At 34.3% G+C, this 17,988-nt stretch overlaps 1 protein-coding gene across 3 annotated transcripts in view; it reads right to left on the bottom strand.

Annotated features, from left to right (window-relative positions):
* Nucleotides 1–6,054: 6,054 nt before the first annotated feature.
* LOC128231848 (uncharacterized) overlaps nt 6,055–17,988 on the bottom strand; it is a 39,619-nt gene continuing 27,685 nt past the window's right edge. For all 3 annotated transcript variants that reach the window (XM_052945089.1, XM_052945078.1, XM_052945098.1), the window contains exons 12-28: nt 17,190–17,678; nt 16,686–16,847; nt 16,412–16,573; nt 16,061–16,256; nt 15,465–15,640; nt 14,783–14,947; nt 14,229–14,307; nt 13,926–14,077; nt 11,492–11,662; nt 11,283–11,372; nt 10,147–10,260; nt 9,515–9,805; nt 9,217–9,420; nt 8,920–9,075; nt 8,507–8,554; nt 8,197–8,305; nt 6,055–7,525 (exon numbers count right to left, since the gene is read on the bottom strand). In XM_052945089.1, coding sequence (XP_052801049.1) covers nt 7,435–7,525; nt 8,197–8,305; nt 8,507–8,554; nt 8,920–9,075; nt 9,217–9,420; nt 9,515–9,805; nt 10,147–10,260; nt 11,283–11,372; nt 11,492–11,662; nt 13,926–14,077; nt 14,229–14,307; nt 14,783–14,947; nt 15,465–15,640; nt 16,061–16,256; nt 16,412–16,573; nt 16,686–16,847; nt 17,190–17,678 — 2,855 coding nt within the window. In that variant the 3' untranslated portion in view covers nt 6,055–7,434. The remainder of the gene's footprint in view (nt 7,526–8,196; nt 8,306–8,506; nt 8,555–8,919; nt 9,076–9,216; nt 9,421–9,514; nt 9,806–10,146; nt 10,261–11,282; nt 11,373–11,491; nt 11,663–13,925; nt 14,078–14,228; nt 14,308–14,782; nt 14,948–15,464; nt 15,641–16,060; nt 16,257–16,411; nt 16,574–16,685; nt 16,848–17,189; nt 17,679–17,988) is intronic.

Genomic DNA, 17,988 nt, shown 5'->3' with positions numbered 1-17,988 from the left:
TTATAATATTAGGTATTAATTTCAAGACAATCTGATGATAGATAGTACTAGATACTAAAATAGTATGGTAATTTTCAAACTATGGTCACAATTATGAATCTAAAATAATGCCATTAATAATACATGAAATGAGGGAAACTAAATACATGACTAAAATGCTTCAACATATAGAGTACTACTACTGTAATGCTCGTGATATACCATGTATATTTCCAACTGTTAAGAAAACATTTTTTCTAATACACAACAGAAGTATACATAAAGGCACATATATAACATTATGCATTTAATTATTATCTGTTAAATACAACTTCCTATATTTCATAGCATAAAATATGAACATAGATACATTTAATACAATTTTTTTCATTTCTTGAAGACATCAGTGCAGTAAATTTGTTAACAGTGGGATCAGTATAATATTTACTAGGCAGGTATTTCAACCTTAAATCATTGTAGTGTTGGCACTTAAACATAAAATGGTACTCAGTTTCTGATTCTATATTGCAGAGTTTGCATATGCGTCTGTCCCTTGGGTGCTAATATATCTACCCCTTTCGATTTCTAAGTCATGAGAAGAACAACGGAAACATGCAATCGCATTTCTAAATTTTCTTATTTTTACAATGTCTAAATAATTTTCATGACACAAATTATCTTTGAACAAAGAGTAATAAGTTAACTTAGGACTGTCAATAACTGCAGAACGCCATTCCTGCAAGTACTGGTCTTTCAATGTTTGTATAATACGTGATATAAACAGTTTTTCATTGTTCACATTTTGCTCTAACCACACATAGTTATAACCATTTTGACATAAAATGTTCCTTACATTGGTTACCCAATTTCTGTTGCCAATTTGGTCTTGCAAATATAATAAATCATATGATTTCCTAACAAATCTATAATTAGGAAGTTTAATTATTCTCATCCAATATTTCAAAACACGCTTTATAGCGATAATAAACATGGGAAAACGTCCACAATCACCAAGCACCGGAAAGTTCATCGTATGTTTTGGTATGCACATATAACGTTTGCAGGCATATAGATGTACTTGTTCTGTTGGTACCATCCTTTCTGCACCCCAAATTTCTGCACCATATAACAAGATTGGGACAACTTTAGTATCAAATATTTTGAAAAATGTAGATTTATTTATTTGTCCGTAGTCATATAGTCTAGATAAAACAGTTAGCAACACTCGTTTTGATTTTAAAGCTTGATCTGATGCCATCCTATTTAAAAATAATTGACTTGTAAGTAGTACCCCGACATATGTAAAATCATTTACAACATCTAATAACGTCCCTCTATAGTTCCACTTCTCAAATTTAGACAAGGTACCTCCATTCTTAAAAACCATAATTTTAGTTTTCTTAATATTGACATTTAAACCAAACTGATAACAAAATTCACTTAGTGCATTTAAAAGGCGTTGTAGACCACACGGAGTGTCAGCAAGCAAAGCCAAGTCATCTGCAAAGAACACAGAGTTTATCTGGGTAGTGTCTGGAAATAGCTGTATACCATTAAATGCCGGAGGTTCAATAAGCTTGATAAATTCATTTATGAAGAGAATGAATAAAACAGGTGACGCTATACATCCTTGCCTCAAACCAAGAGGGCAGTTAAAACTTTCAGACAATGTTCCATGATTTGCGCGAACCCTCCCCTTCACTGACAAATACATAGCTCGAAATGAGGAATAAAGTTTTCCATGTATACCGTTGGTCGACATGACATTAAATAAATTGACTCTGTTTACAACATCAAATGCTTTTTGGAAGTCCACATAGGCCACGTATAGCTTTTTACCACGTGTAGATAATTGTTGATTAACAAGAGAATGCAATATAAATGCATTGTCGACAGTCCGGTATCCTTCTCTGAAACCAGATTGATTTTCACTTAGCCTATTAAATATATTAATGAAAAATGTAAGGCGCCTATTTATAATGCCAGTGTATATTTTGCCCATAACATTCAACAATGAGATGCCTCGATAATTGTCAGTTACATCAGGATCACCTTTTTTGTATAATGGAATAATAATTGTCTCACGCCATTGACTTGGGTATGTTCCAGTAGAAAATATTCGATTGAATAATTTTCGCAAAACAGGCAGTAAGTAATTCAGTCTATATATAAAACATTCTGGTACTAATTCATCGCTACCTCCACTTTTACCCTTTTTCATATCTTTAATAACGGCTATAATTTCATCGTCCGTGATAGAGTCATTAAAAAGTGCATCCGTTAATTCACCTGTATATACATCATCTGGATATGGTAATTCACTATCTTCGAGAGTCAAACTCTGAAAGAGACCTTCAAAATGATCTTTCCATTGATCGATAGATATATTTTCTCTTCTGGATTGTTTATTAACAAGACGTTTAAATTTTTGCCAAAATGTCTGACCATCAGAGCAGCTATTTTCAAGATTTATCAGTACATTACTATTAAAATTGTCCTTTTCAGTTTTACAATATTCCCTATACTCGTTTTTCTCTATTAAATAGGCTGATAAGTTGACATTTGTTCTATCACGACGAAACATTCTCAGTGCCCGCTGCGTCTTATACTTTAATGTTTTACATGTATTATTAAACCAATTACTACTTTTCTGTTGTGTACTTTTAAATGTCTTTAAACAAGTCTGACTGCATTCCTTTATCAAATCAGTTACAGTAGACACTAGCGTATCTATATCAGTTAACTGGCTTCCAAGCAAAGAGTCAATTTCATTATAAAGTTCTTCAATAAATACATATGACAGTTTCTCTTCAAACGCATTACAATTCTTCTGATTGAATATATATTTTTGTTTTATATTTGAAGTGGCGGTTGTATGATGATCTGAGTTACATGTATAACATTTAAGATGTACTCGAATAGGTAAATGACTGGATTCAGAACGAGTTTCAATCTCGAAGTCATTTATAGATTTAACTATATTATCCGTATACAGCAAATAGTCTATAACACTGCAACCATTATGGTTAACGAATGTAAAATCTCCGACATTCTGATCCTTAAATAGTCTACCATTTGCTATTCTGAGTGTATTCACTTTACAAAAGTCAATAAGCTTTACACCAAAGTTATTAACATGTTTATCATTTGATACACGTGGGGACATATGTGAATCGTCTAATAAATCCTCCACCGTTTGCAATTCTGGTATATTCCTATCAAAAGTAAAATAGTCCATTCAATCTCCAGTACGCGCATTAAGATCTCCCATAAGTAAGAAGCTTTTACTAGTCTGAATATCATATTCACGTAACGTGCTCTCTAGTAGGTCAACACCAGAGTTATCTTTACCTTCATAAAATGGAGAATTAATAGGTGGTATATATGCAAAGCAAATGATAAGATCTTCAAGCAGCCTTACAGATGTCTTGTCAACTTTAAGAAATATGGCAAAGTCACATTCTTCATATATTCTCGAGATATAACGTTGATATTCATTTCTGTAATATATAATTATACCTGCCATTGCGCGGCCACGTGTACTATTTCGTATTGCTGAACAAAAATATGATTTAAAACCACTTCCAAATACTGGAATTTCAGATTCGCTTTCTATCCACGTTTCAATAAAACATACTATATCGAAGTTTTTAAAGTAACTGATAAAATCTTCATCATAACACTTGCTTTTAAGACCATCAATGTTCCAGGATATTATTTTCAAGTCTGAATAACTATTGCCCTGGCCTTGGCCGCCGTCCTATATAATAGGTGGCATATGTGTGTCCGTTACACTTTCAGCTTCGCCCATTTCAACATTAGTATTGTCCGAGGCATAATCTCCAGTCGTTGATTGGGCCGGTTGATCTAGCATTCTTCTTGCTTGTTTAACTGCACGTTCTGTTTTGCCAGCATGGTCCGTTTTACTATCCACCACGAAAGAAATATCCAACCTTGCCTTTAGACTTGAGAGTTTTCAACTGATAAAGAAACTGGTTTGGTTACGGCGGGAAATGTTTTAGGCGGGAAATGTTCTCGTGCTCAGTGTTTTAAGGTTCGTATATAAGGAGCTTACGGAGCGTGGACCGCCACTCGAGGTTTTATTGGCAGCGTGATGGTTAGTGGCAATGTGTTTTATTGCTTCAAGGCTGTAAAAGATGCTCAGATGCTTGATGCTTATATATATTCCAGAAACATTTTTTAATTATCTTTTCAGAATCACGAACGTGTCTTACAATGCAGTGTTTGTGACTTAAAATTGGTTACAATGCAAAACATATCCGATAGTTTTATTCAGATTGGAATATAATATCGTTTCAGTATATTGCAATAACATCGATCCGGTGTCCGAAGTGATAAGATTTAACTCCATATCGAATTTCGATGCCTTTTTCAGCAGCCAATGTTTATTTTTGGATAATATTTTGGTCTACTCAGGACAAAATGTACAGCAATCGAAATTTACAATATAGTATGACTGATGGCATAGCCCAACCCTTAAATAATCGATATGGTCCCATTTTTTTCGGAACAGCGGTAAACCTCGTTTCCGCAAAACACCCTACGCTCGGGTCGGAATGAACCTATCTTACACTCTCGGCCATGGAAGATACTTATAATGTTGTTACATAATGTTTTAGTTAGGTGCAATAAAAATTATTCTTTTAATAGACGAGTAAAATGCTTCATGGCAAATGTTGATGGCCAAATCCATTTATTCGACTCTGTAATGTGTCGGGAATGTGTAGAACACAATGCATACAGTTCCCCCATTGTAACGCACAGAACCGTAAAGGGACGGTAGTTTGACGTGAAACAAAACTCTGGTTCACATGAAATCTGGCCCCTTAGACTCACAGAAACTGGTCGTGGCTTTCTAATATGTCGGGAAAGTGTATATCTCGGAGCACAAAGTTCCTTATATTTACCCAACGGGATGTTCCCGTTGACGCCAATAACCATCAAGGAACGGCCGTTTGACGTAAATTAAAAGTCTGGTTCACAAGACATCCGGCCCCTATGACGAACGGAAGAGTGTATAACTCCAGGCACACAGTTTTCCATTGTAACCAAACGGGCGGCTCACGGTGACGCCAAGAACCGCCAAAGGACGGTTGTTTGACGTGAAACAAAAGTCTGGTTCACAAAACATCCGGCCTTTAAGTCAAACGGAACCGGTCTTATCAATGATTTTATTTTTAAAATAAACGTGTTATTTCGATTTTTTAGTTTTTAAACTGAACTCGTTTGATAATGAATAAGTAAACAATAAAAACGACGAGGTTAATAAATAATAGAAACCTGCATTTATTTCCGGCACCTTTCTTTCGTATGAAAGTGAATCACATACTACTTTGGCTCGTAAGTGACTTTTAAAATATGCAATGCACATTTGATAAAAAAAACTTTACTGGACCTAACAAGTAGTAATCTGGGGCGAAACTTCCGAGTGGGATCGAACCTGGTACTCTCAGCTCCAAAGTCAATAAAGCTAGCCACTTAAAAGTCGCTTTTAGATATGTATCCTTTTGTAATGGTAAGGCCGTTTTATAAGTTTGAAAAACGGGGAGAGTGGTATTGTGGTGTAGCTGTCATTTTTTCACTCAGGAGCGTGTACGTTTGAGCCGGGGATACTTTATCATAGCCTCTCATAATGGATATTAAGTCTGTTTTCCCTGGATACGGACTGATAATGATTCTAAAAGATACATGCTTTAGTCACAATCGAACTTAACAAAACAGTATAGACTATCTTTAAATATACAGTTAATACTGGGCAAACTTATTCTTCTCCCTTTAATAATAACGAAGGTTTATACTAATAGTTTCCTAGTGTATTTCGTTCGTTCTGAATACGTTCGAAAAACAAATTACATATTTTTGAAACATCAGTTTTGGGGTAATGTGATACATAGCTTTAAATTATTTTATTGTTTATATTAGTCTAGACATAAGCTTGTATGATAAAGATCATATAAAGTTGTGAGTTTCTTTCAGCTCATTCAGTGTTCAATTGTCTTTATATTGACCTTATTACATCCAACAAAATAATGAAGTAAATAACAAACACAAACGTATTCATAAGCAGAATTGTATAAGTTGAATAAAGGTAATTTGCACATTTTCACAAATAAATCTAAATAAAAAATTTAATTAGAAAAATACCAAAAATATAAGAAAACATTGTACAAATATTAACTATAAAAGTAAGTATGCCATGCAACATATATATTAAGCAACATGAAGTGCTATTTAGAGTAATGACATTATGACAAATAACACAATGAAAACAATGTATACATAGCACAAAGAAACAGTCACCACTTTACAATGTGTAATACTTAACCTCAACAAACACAAAATAAAAACACAAATCACAAACATACCGTCGCTTGAGTTCTATACTGTTCTTACTGTATCTGGTACTGTTTTGAGACATTCAAACCGAGAGTTTCGGAGCACTAGAACTTTTTCGTTTACATATGAGGTAAAATCAATCAATTTGCTTTCTTGCAAAAAATTATTATAATAAGTTAATTAGTCTCCGTATAATTTAGTTTTTTCAGTTTAAATAACACACAAAATATTAAAAATTCGTCGAAACACTTGAGTTCTATACTGTTTTTAGTACATAGAACAGTCTGGAACAGATGTAAATCAAGAAGACGTATACAATTTAATTCCACTTCACTGAATGTCATGGTCAAAACAAGTGTCAATTCGCGATGTTTATATGACGTTATTAAAAAAACAATCGTGCTTCATTAAAATGTATTTTAGTATCATGTCATAAAGTGATTTAAACTAGTAATGCATACGAGTAATTAGTACTGTGTTTGATATGGGTCGTATCCTCTCGAATCAAAACGCAGCACTTATAACCCTATTTTTTTGAAACGTCAAATCTATTATAACTATTTTTGTTCAAACATACACTGTATGACATTTTGATACAGCGTTGGCAAGCCTTTCTTTCTTACTCAGCGAATAGAACTGTACTTTTTACACAAACTTACTTACAGAAAAGAAAACAATGCAGGATGAAAGCAAACATAAATTTTACATAATCAATATGTACATAATTTCGTACTCACAGCCTATGGTAATGATTCAATAACGCAAACAATAATCGGTAGTATACACTTATTACATACACTGTAATGTGATAGAAATATACAAAAATACACCAATGGATACACATCAAAGTTAAGGACTGGCATGATATATGTTGCTTAATAAGCGATATTGAAAACAAGACGATTTACATCAATAGTCATGCTGAAAACTTACTCTATCATTTTCCTATACATACTTTTCAAAAACTTACAGTCGTTTATTATCAAATCATGCCTTGATTGTGTTGAAAGTCCTCAAATCGAATGCGACTTATATAATATCTATATTAAAATCCAGAAAAAAACGAAATGAAACGAAAAAGAGTAGTCATATTTTTGTCTATAGATCGGACTTTTCAAAATCCGGTTGAGACTGTATCTCAAACGGAACATCGGCATCATTTAATTCCACATGATCGTCACGATCTCTCCTGAAAACGTAAGGCAAAATCCGCATAGATTAAACTTTCTTTTCCTAAAGTTTATTTTTATGAATAATGTTTTCTACTTAACCCAAAAATAATTCATATAGCATTGACACCGATTTTGACTATTTTACATATTATTATATAATTCAAAGAACAAATCCTCAGCTATTCTGCAATGGGTTTGGCGCTTTCCGCCTACTTTTCTGTCCGTTTAGACAGTCGCGTTGTTGACTGATTAGGAAGTCACTACAGTGCTTGGGAGTCAGGTTAAATGCAACCCAACTATTATATGTATAACAAAAGAACAAAACAAAACTAATGTACAACATTCTTGTGTGTTATCCAGAACCAATCTTCGACGAAGATTCGTGCGGGGTCAAATCCGGGACTCTCTGACTTTGAGTCCAGTTTATTGCCTTAACAAAATGAAAACGCTTACACTAGTATGTATATAGTTATTAAATGCATGTATTTGGATGTTATAAGAAAATAAGTTTACTTCCAATGCGACGGACCATGCATTAACCATTTTCAGATCGGTACCATATATCCATTTATTAAGGAAAAGGGCATAAACAAATGTTTCGGCGGGTTTTATCAATTTTCAAATATGCTTGTTAAACACATTTTATTTCGATAAATAACTCTTAAAATCATCTGTTGATTAACTTTACCTGCGGCATTTCTTCCTTGCAATTACAGTGATGAGCGCAGACATCACCAACAACAGTATGGACAATGAAACACCCACCCCGATCTTTAATGCCGACGAAACCGTGTCATCTGTGATGAAAAAAAATAAAATGTATAATTATATAATTCGGATATTGCTCTTACGAGGGAACCACAATCTTGAATATCATCAACTAAATGTTAAGTTGAATTTTACTTTATTGGTAAAAAAAAAGTTTTCATCTCTAGTAGTATTTACACTGTTATTATACAACAAAACTATAAGGACAAAAGCACATGATGGACACAAACCTGGCGTATTGGGCTTCTTCTTTTCAGGTTGCGTTTCTGTCTCTATTGCTGTCAATGATTACAATATAATAAATATGTTATACTAGAACCACGTATGCAATACAAACTTTTCGGACAATGCAGAAACAACAAAATGATATAAGAAGGAACCATGCCTACACTATGCAACGTAAAATAGACATGATATATACGTGCTTTGTAGAACTTATTTGGAAAAAAAACATGAATTTTAAATTAGTTCTTTTTGTACTAGTAATTTTGGGCAAAGGTTGAAGTTGTCATAAAATAATGTCATCTTCCGCTTTACAGCCATATTCCCGAAAAGTAGTTATTGAAACATTATACATGAAATTTGCCACATATTTTCCAAAATATTGCCTTGTCTAAATTAAACATGCTCACGAATCGCTTACGTTTGCAGTCTGTTACATTAATTGACCCTATTCCTTCAGTGGTCGTGCCTTTTGGACAGAACTTGCACGATTCCTGACCCTTTTCGTCCTGGTATTGCCCGGTTGGACACATGATTACAGATTTTCCGTCGGAAAACGTACCAATTGGAGATTCCGCTGCAATGAGAAAGAAAGCAAATTAAGTCAAATCCGAGTCTGTTTTAACAATAATTGTACACACAAGTTGCTAGATTTGCGGAGATGTATGCGGGTATAAAAGTTAATAAATATTTAGTTATACAAACAACAATTTATTACCACAGAATACTTCTAACGGAGCTGTTCCCTTTGGACAAAAAACGTGAGGAGATGTTGTGAGTCCATTAGGTCCTGGGGCAACGGTATGGCTTTGATGATCGATTGTAACTTGGAAAAAGTCCACCGACTCGTTGACTAATTTCTGCGCAGTTTTCTCAAGCTCAATAGTTTGTTTGATAAAATCTATAAGCTTTGACGTTGGTTCTGTAAATTTGGTACAGATATTAACAAAACGAATGCGTACACCTTATAATAAATGAGTTTTCGTTTAAGAATAAGATCACTTAAACGAGCTTACCCGATGTATTTTTCATCACGTCAACGATATTGAAACTGTCGTTAGACAGAGGTCCAGAAGACTTCATCAGGATCGAGAGAGAAATTCCGTTTCTATTGGGCCGTCTTTTTCTCATACCCGTGCACTCTTCTGCTTTCATCTCAGCAATACAATGACCAGATTTTACACAGTCCATCTGGGACAGTTTGGATGTCATTTCCAATTTTACCCTTTCTATGTTCTTTTCATTGCAAGGGATGGTGTCATAATGACCATCAAAAATTGCCCCCGTTTGGGATGGAGGCTTAAGCTCTGTCAAGTAGCAACACAATTACAATAATATAACAACTGATTTTAACATTTTCATTCAGGGAATGACTCTAGCGATTGAGAATAATCTTATATAGCTTGTATTGCGCCATGCGATTGATAGTTATACTCAATATTATCACAAGATCTTAATATAAATGATGTAATCTGCTGTTAAGATGCAGATAAAATGATATGGATATTTCGCAAGATCTTCATCAATAATTGACGGTTTATTTCAAAATAATAAATGTATACTTGGGTAGAAACGAATTTCACTAATTCGACATAATGTTTACAAGTATTATCTATATTTCTTTTCATGACTGAATTTAAAAGTTTACCTGAACAAGATTGTAAGCGGCCTGTTGGGTTGTTTTCGTTTTCGTGATTCCACTTATAACCTGTAGCAAGTCCACACTCATACACGGGCAACGGAGGATCAGCGAAGTAAAGTCCTTGCAAGTAAAACGAATGTTTGCGATAGTTATTATGTGATCTTTATTTTGTTGCAATGGATGTATGTTTTATGCTTATGAAATATTTATCCTCAACCTAAAAATAATGAAATTTATAAATATATTATGTTTCGGTCCTTCAAATGACTTTTGCAATGTGGAAAGCCCTTAATATATTGACTTTATAAATAGAGAATACTAGGACAGTGTCGTGAATGGAGTAAGTTTATCTAGCAAGGCGAAGGAATTAATCGGGTGTCAGCCGAAGGCGATCCTGTTACTTTGTCCATAAAAATACGATGAATTACCAAAAAATCATCAAGTATCGTTTTTAAATAAGGGGACCTGTTTTTCCCTTTTGACATCGACACACTGTTTAAATGTTACCCATGTTTTAATGTGACCAAAATAGTGCTTAAATCTGTTCACGTGTATCAGTCACCAAACATTATCCAATCATGTTACAATTATTCCGCAAATCGCAGACTACACAGTTCCAGATCACAAGTGTTAAGAAATAATCGCTACGTGTGCTATGGATTAAATTCATGTTGATGTTCAAGATAAAAATGTTGCATGTTCAGATCTATACCGGCAAAGAGAGAATTCATTTCTGTTGTAAGTGAGATTTTGTCATTTACCACAGAAATGTAATAAACTATCGTTGAAAGCTGCACTTTTTCAGTATTTGCGGGTGGGTTAATGTAGATATTTTTGCCGATTTGTTTTGCAAGTCTCATTATCATGATGAGTGATAGCACTTTCTGGGCGAGCGATTGTTAAGCTCGGTTGTTGGCGGACTATTGATAAGATTTTGAAGCATTTTGTGCCTTTCCTCTGACATTTCAGATAAGAAAAGAAATCCCTTTTTCGCGGTCACATGATCAACTGACTATAGATAAACATCACGTAGTCAACTATCCTAATATACTAAAATTTACACGGCACCTTGTTATTTTACCGATTATTATGCGAGTGACAGAATAATCAATGCATATACGCAATGCGTAAGTAATACCTACCAGGCCTGCAACCGATTGTACAGCTTTGTAACTCCTGAGACTCATTACATTGTATGAAGATCCCTTTTGAGCGTCTCAAACGTCTGCAACCTTTAATTAAACAACGAATACATATTTCCAAACAAACCATGCTTGTTTATTGATGATTACTTCAACAATAACTGTTGTGATTCACGACAAAAGATGTAATTTTAAAACATTGAACTTACTTGGGCATTCATCAACGTTGCATATCTCTGTTTCAGTGTTATTTCCCTCGCATGGCATCCCTTCCGGGTCCGGCTTGGGGCTGTCACATGTTCGCAACCTCGTCATGAAGCCCCCTCCACACGTGACCGAACAAGCCGTAAACCCGGACCAAGCCGACCAGTTTCCATTGACTATAAACAAAGTGCAAGGTAAAAACATTTGTTCAATATGTAGTGCGAGTTATGTAAATTCAATACGAACGCTCTCAAGTGTATGGATGTTTAACAATGTAATTGTGTAAACACGCCCATGACAATACCTTGAATCTGCACATGGATAATACACGTGCGAAACACGACAAATAATATACATTTTCATTGCCCTAATATTTTCTATAAGCATACCTGACGTTCATATTACATGGACCACTAGTGTCGACAACAAAGCCATTTTCTTAATTTTATCTCTTATGACCTATAGTGTACATTGACATACTTTAAATGTAGATAATATGTTACATGTAAATAGTCCTTGACATGATACTTATCTGACATGGATATTTCATTCTAAATAAACACATTAGACCATAAATTTTGTTCATTTCAATTTCTACACCCGTGTTACGAAAAGTACTATATATTTTTAGAATTGTGAATTTTGACTTGAAACTTTGGATTTTTGTTCTAGAAATACTTGGCATCATAAAGGTTACAATATCTCAAAATGTCATTTTTGGGCCAGAATGATCATATTCCCATTCCCATCCACATATGCTGAACCCAACTAAAATGCACTAGCAATGCATTGATCAAATGATGATCACCTATCCAATTAAGGCAACACAAATTATATTTGAAATTTATAAAACAATATACCTTTCATAAATGTGTCCATTCTTTGTGTATATGAAGTTGATCGGTCCGTATATCAATGTATTTTAATAAAAATCCAGTTTTTATGACGTCAGCGGTCCATATCATGTTTTTGGCCGGTCCGGACCTCGCCAAAAATATAATATGGACCGCTGACGTCATATAATATGGACCGCTGACGTCATAAAACCGGTGAGTGCTGCTTGCATTTTTCACAAGGACATTTTTTTCGCAGGTAAACAATATTAGATTTGTTCAATAAAACACCTCAAAGGCGCTTTAAGATTATGAAATGGTAAAAAAGTGTTCGTTATAATATAAAAAAATAACACACCACTTCGGGCCATATGGCTTTATTAGGACCGGCCAGTCAGCCCCCGAAAGTGAATGGTCCTCGGCTAACGCCTCGGTCCATATACACCTTCGGGGGCTGACTGGCCGGTCCTTATAATGTCATATGACCCTCATTGGTGTGTAATATTTCTTAATTATCATGATATTCAGGTTGTTTATGTCGAATGCAATCGGTAATGAGATTATCAAAAAATTGAATTTCGAAGGTTAGGGTTTAAACATTTTTTTTTTATTTCATGCCCAAATTATCGAACCAATCTATACCTTGTGCTCATTTCTTTTAACTGTGAAAAAGATTTATTTTCTCTGGATGTTTAAACACATTAACAGACATATTGACTATACCAAATTGTCTTTTGAGTCAATAAAAATGTAGAGAACAAACACATGTAAATTCATTAAAGTATGAGCATTTTAACCCGGATTTAGCAAACGGATAAACTTATTATTTTAATTTCCATTTATAGCGTAACCGAACCAGTCAGCAATAGTTATTCTCGGCATGCTAGTTTTTAAACTAAACAGAAAAAATATTATATAGACAATAATTTGACGTTACTTAAAGAAAAAAAGAATAAGCAATAGTAGACTTAATGAATCACTCAGCAATAATTTGAATGCTTATCTTATCCATACCTCTTTTTATAAAAAAAACAACATTTTTCTAAATAATGCTTTTTGGACTTTCAAATTTTCCATCGTTATCAACGCTTACTTAGTCACTATTTTCTTGTAAATGTGTGCGATTGTAAGTGCAGCATTTATTGCTTTGAAAGCAAAACTGATTCTTTTCCGGTAAAATGCATTCATTACAGAGTACGGTATAACAAGAGTCACCATGTTTTTCTCTCTTAAAATTAGCGTGTTGTTAAAATATGCCACGACATTTTCACACTGTATTAAAAAGCTGCTGCCAATATAGACCAATCATTACATAGTGTCTTAAAAGTTTGGTTCAGTAAATATGAAATATATATCTTGAAAATTCGTCAGAGAAGCGCTACGAGTCAATATAACATGGGCATTTATGATCAAATGTACGCCCCAAAATAAATTTCAGTTCTTAAGTAAAAGCACAAAATATTTGGTGAGATTATTTATCGTTGACTGAGTGTTTACTCCCAGCAGACAAATTCTCATACGCAAAAACTCATTTGTGAAACGCGTAATGAATTGTTTATTGTTTGAAATAATAAAGACATTGTTTAATTACAGAACACTTAGTTACCAGCTTTTTGTTCACATATCTGTCCGTAAAAGCCGAAGGGGCATATGCACGTGTAATTACTGACGTCATTTTGGCACGTTGCACCATTCTTGCATTCAGAATCACCACAAAAGTTCGGGGGAATCTCACATTGTCTCCCAGAAAAACCACCACTACAAGATTGGAAACATTCATATGATGATGATAATCATTTGAGTGTACACTCTTGACTTGTAAGAGTAGATGATCCATTTCAATAAAATCCATAAGACAGTGCTAGAAAGTATCTCATTGATACGTACTTGAACACACTTGCTTGCTTACCTACAGAAACATTTGAACCCTCCAATCTGATTTTGGCATTCAAATCGTCCACAGGGCGAGCTGTTGCATTCGTTGATTGCTGTAAATTCATAATGGTTATATTTAACATTTTATAAACGATATGTTGTAGGCTTATTGTACCACAATGAAACTTACCAATCTTTAAGAACTCTACACAAATGCAAATATATCTTTGGCATTTCGTCTCACTTTAAACAAAACATAACTTCAGTGATAAGAAGCTTGGTTTCAATAGTGGCTTAGCAACAACTGCCATAAATGCAGTTGGTGTTCATGTGGTTGAATATGTCATAGAGTAGCAGGGAAGTTGACATTTTATTGTATTCATTTCCCATTAATAAAACACTAATAATGAGAATCCATGACTTTGAATTTAAAAGACTTGCAAAAATATGGTTGAATACGTCAAAATAGAAATAACTCACAGTGAAACGGGCAGAACTCTCAAAAACAAACATCAAGGAGTTTAGTATATGGTAATCAACTTTAATTTATTAATAAATACTCTAAAAGTTTTACAAAGGAATCATTACCGTCGCACATTGAAGGAATGATGACCCTAACACCTGTCTGGCCAGCCAAATCATCAATGTTGATAATTGCTGATGAAATATTCGAACGGCAAGTGCCGGCTAAAATGTTCATCTCCGGGAAAGTTGTTTGTCGATCAAATACAAAGAATTCAGACAACTGTGTTTCTGTTGAGGAAAGCATATGTAAACATCTGAAAAAGAAGACTTAAATCCATCTTTGACAAAATATCGTTTTGATATAAATGACTTGAAAAGGGAATACTACGTTAGCCGGTGCAATTGTTTTCTACTTTTCGTTAAGCCCCTGTGAAATACAACGTACGTTTTTTTGAGTGATACTAATCTAGCAAAGGCTCAACAGAGTAGACTTTAGGTTTTGGAGGGGTGGATTTGAAAGTTGGGTTGTAACGTGCACATATAAAAGACGTGTTTAACGAATGTTGTGTTGGTAATTGGTAAATGCTGTCAAAGGCAAATCGTAAAATACAATTTCTGTCGTATGATAAACTCAAGATAGTCGAATAACGGACAAACGGTGTTGAATTTTTTATTTGTAAGACGGTCTGAGGTTTTACGTAGCATAATTATGACACACCCACGACTATCATCCGGATATTCTCAATTTATGTCGTAGACCTTGTGAATACTAGTTGCACGACTTCATACTTAAAACATTGCCTACCTCCGATAAATCGTATGGTACGGAAATTATTCAACTGGCTGAAATCATTTAGGTATGTCTGATAACAAATTTCTTTCCCGTTTATAAAAACCTCCAATCTCAAAGGCTGTATGACAATTCCAACATGAGTCCACGAGAGCCTTTTTAAACGTTGACTGGAGGTACATATTGCTTTACTGTAAAGAAAAAAAGGTATTTTTGTCAACGTAGTATTTTACACAATTATCTGTCATTATCTTATCCTCTAAATATTCTTTTTCATACCTACGGATGTATAGGTTGGTAATAACGGTTTTCCCGTTTAGCATTATGCCATATCGTTATTGACAAACGCGTCAAGAGTTCGATTGTCGGCATGAGTTTATATATAAATATAATTAATGGAACGAAATAACCGAAATTGTTATCTTATTTCATGTCATTTTTCGTTCATTTTGATAGAGTTGTACTCAATGAATACACTGGTATCGTAATTATGTATTATAGCATTTATAAGTATTACAATTATTTTTTTATGTCCGTTGTAAAAACGTAATACGTTACAAGTCATACATTATGTAAAGACTATGTGTATTTCAGATATATGTTGTACCTACCCTTTCATCTTGACTTGTGGCTGTTGACTAAAGTCAATTGTAATGTTCTCCATTCTATCTAAGCCCGCAATAACCAATTGTTGACCTTGGGGTACGTTTTTGCGAAACATTGTCCAAATTGTAACCGTAAGATCGCTCGATGATGTATTGACACCAAGAGAAATATCAGCATTTTCCGGTGTTTTCACATCATATTCTAAAACATTTATCACAAACACAAATATGAAAACATGACCAAAAATGCTTAAAGGGATGGGTCAATTATCGATCATGTCAGTTCCGAAATGACGCTTTCCCTTTTTAGATATGTAATAATAATCATAATAATGATAACAAGTGTCTAAGTATTGCCTGTGCAGTTTGTTATCGCTGTTCCACCTTCGGACCTAGTCCTTGTACCAGACGGACACGCATTACATGAAGTAGCCAGTGAAGACGGCTGGAAGTAGCTACTTGGGCACTTTGCGCACGGTGCAAGACCGGTAGGTGAATAGTGCCCGGGAAGGCAAAACGCTGTAAAAAAAAAGCACATGCTGATGACGTATTCAAACACAAGTATATGGAACGTTGATTGAAATTTTTATGCTCGAATTGCACATTTATATTTAATTTGTAAAGAACAAACCTCTGCAATCTGATATGTTAGTGGAACCAATAGATGTTGTGTTTGTTAGATGTGGACAAACTTTACATGCAATACTATTTGACGTATCTTGATAACTTCCAAACGCACAATCCTCGCATCTGGCCGATCGAGTTGACATGAACTGTCCAACTGTGCAACCGACTGTTAAAAGAAACATAAATAAATAAATAAACGATAGTTAAAGCCAACGAACTGTACTGGGTAGCAAGTGAAAGTGTGCATTTCACGTTTCAAGTCTCATAATCTATAATACAAGGATTAGACTAGAAATGTTACCAAAACGATGCAGATACAATTGATTTCGCTACCATAATATAAGTATAATTGTTTAAGTGTTTTATTTAAGCAATAAATCATGTCATGCAGAACCAAAAGGTCTTCTTGCAAACTTAAATTTTACAGACACAATAATACAACAGTTCACATAGAGGACAATCGTCAAAGCTATCATAGTGTAAACAGCTTCTGGAAACTAGATAATACCGCAAGATCCCGTTGTTTGTCGTCCAACCATACCAATAGCACATTTCAACTGCGCGTTGCCAAGAGCGAATGAATCGCTTTTCACGCGCAACCCTGGCATATCAAATTCACCGTTGTCCACAGCATCTTGCACAACATCAGCCATTTGAAAGAGCAATTTCTCGATTTCTTCAAACGCCTCTGATTCACTTTTCCCAGCAGGAACATTAAATGGTAATTCAAACTCGAAATTAACTATGTATGCGAGATTTGCATCTGAACGTGGTTGGATATCTCGTTTCCTGCGTGATGTTGTTGGTCCACATGAAATATCGACAAACTTCGCTTGGCAATTGGGATCATTTCGGCAATACTCGAAAAATTTCGAAGAGTTTAATGCTTTTACAAAATTTTCCTGTATTTCGAGAAGGTTTGTATCTGAGCTGTTGCATTTATCGGTGTAGTAATAAAATTCCGAAGGCAAATTCATGTTCTGTGCTTTGGTTTTAACTGAAAAATAAGCATGTGTCTTACCGACATCAACACAGTTTAATTTTACTTATTGCAAAACCAGCAAGGTAAATATATAGAATGAGATTTTATTTTTAACGGATATGTATATATAATACATTATATTATAATATATAAAAACTGAAAGCCTAACAGTTTCCAGTTTCTTGCCGAAATATAAAAATCATGTTTAAATCTAATTTATTGAAACGTTATTCTAATACAAGAAAAGGAATTGTTTGTTTTATTGTTCAGAGAATTTCACATCTGATTTAAAGAAAGCACTCGCATAATAAGCTTGATGAGGAAA

Source organism: Mya arenaria, chromosome 1 (assembly GCF_026914265.1).
Source record: "Mya arenaria isolate MELC-2E11 chromosome 1, ASM2691426v1".
NCBI lineage: Eukaryota > Metazoa > Mollusca > Bivalvia > Myida > Myidae > Mya > Mya arenaria.
This window is presented reverse-complemented; position numbering and strand designations above follow the sequence as displayed.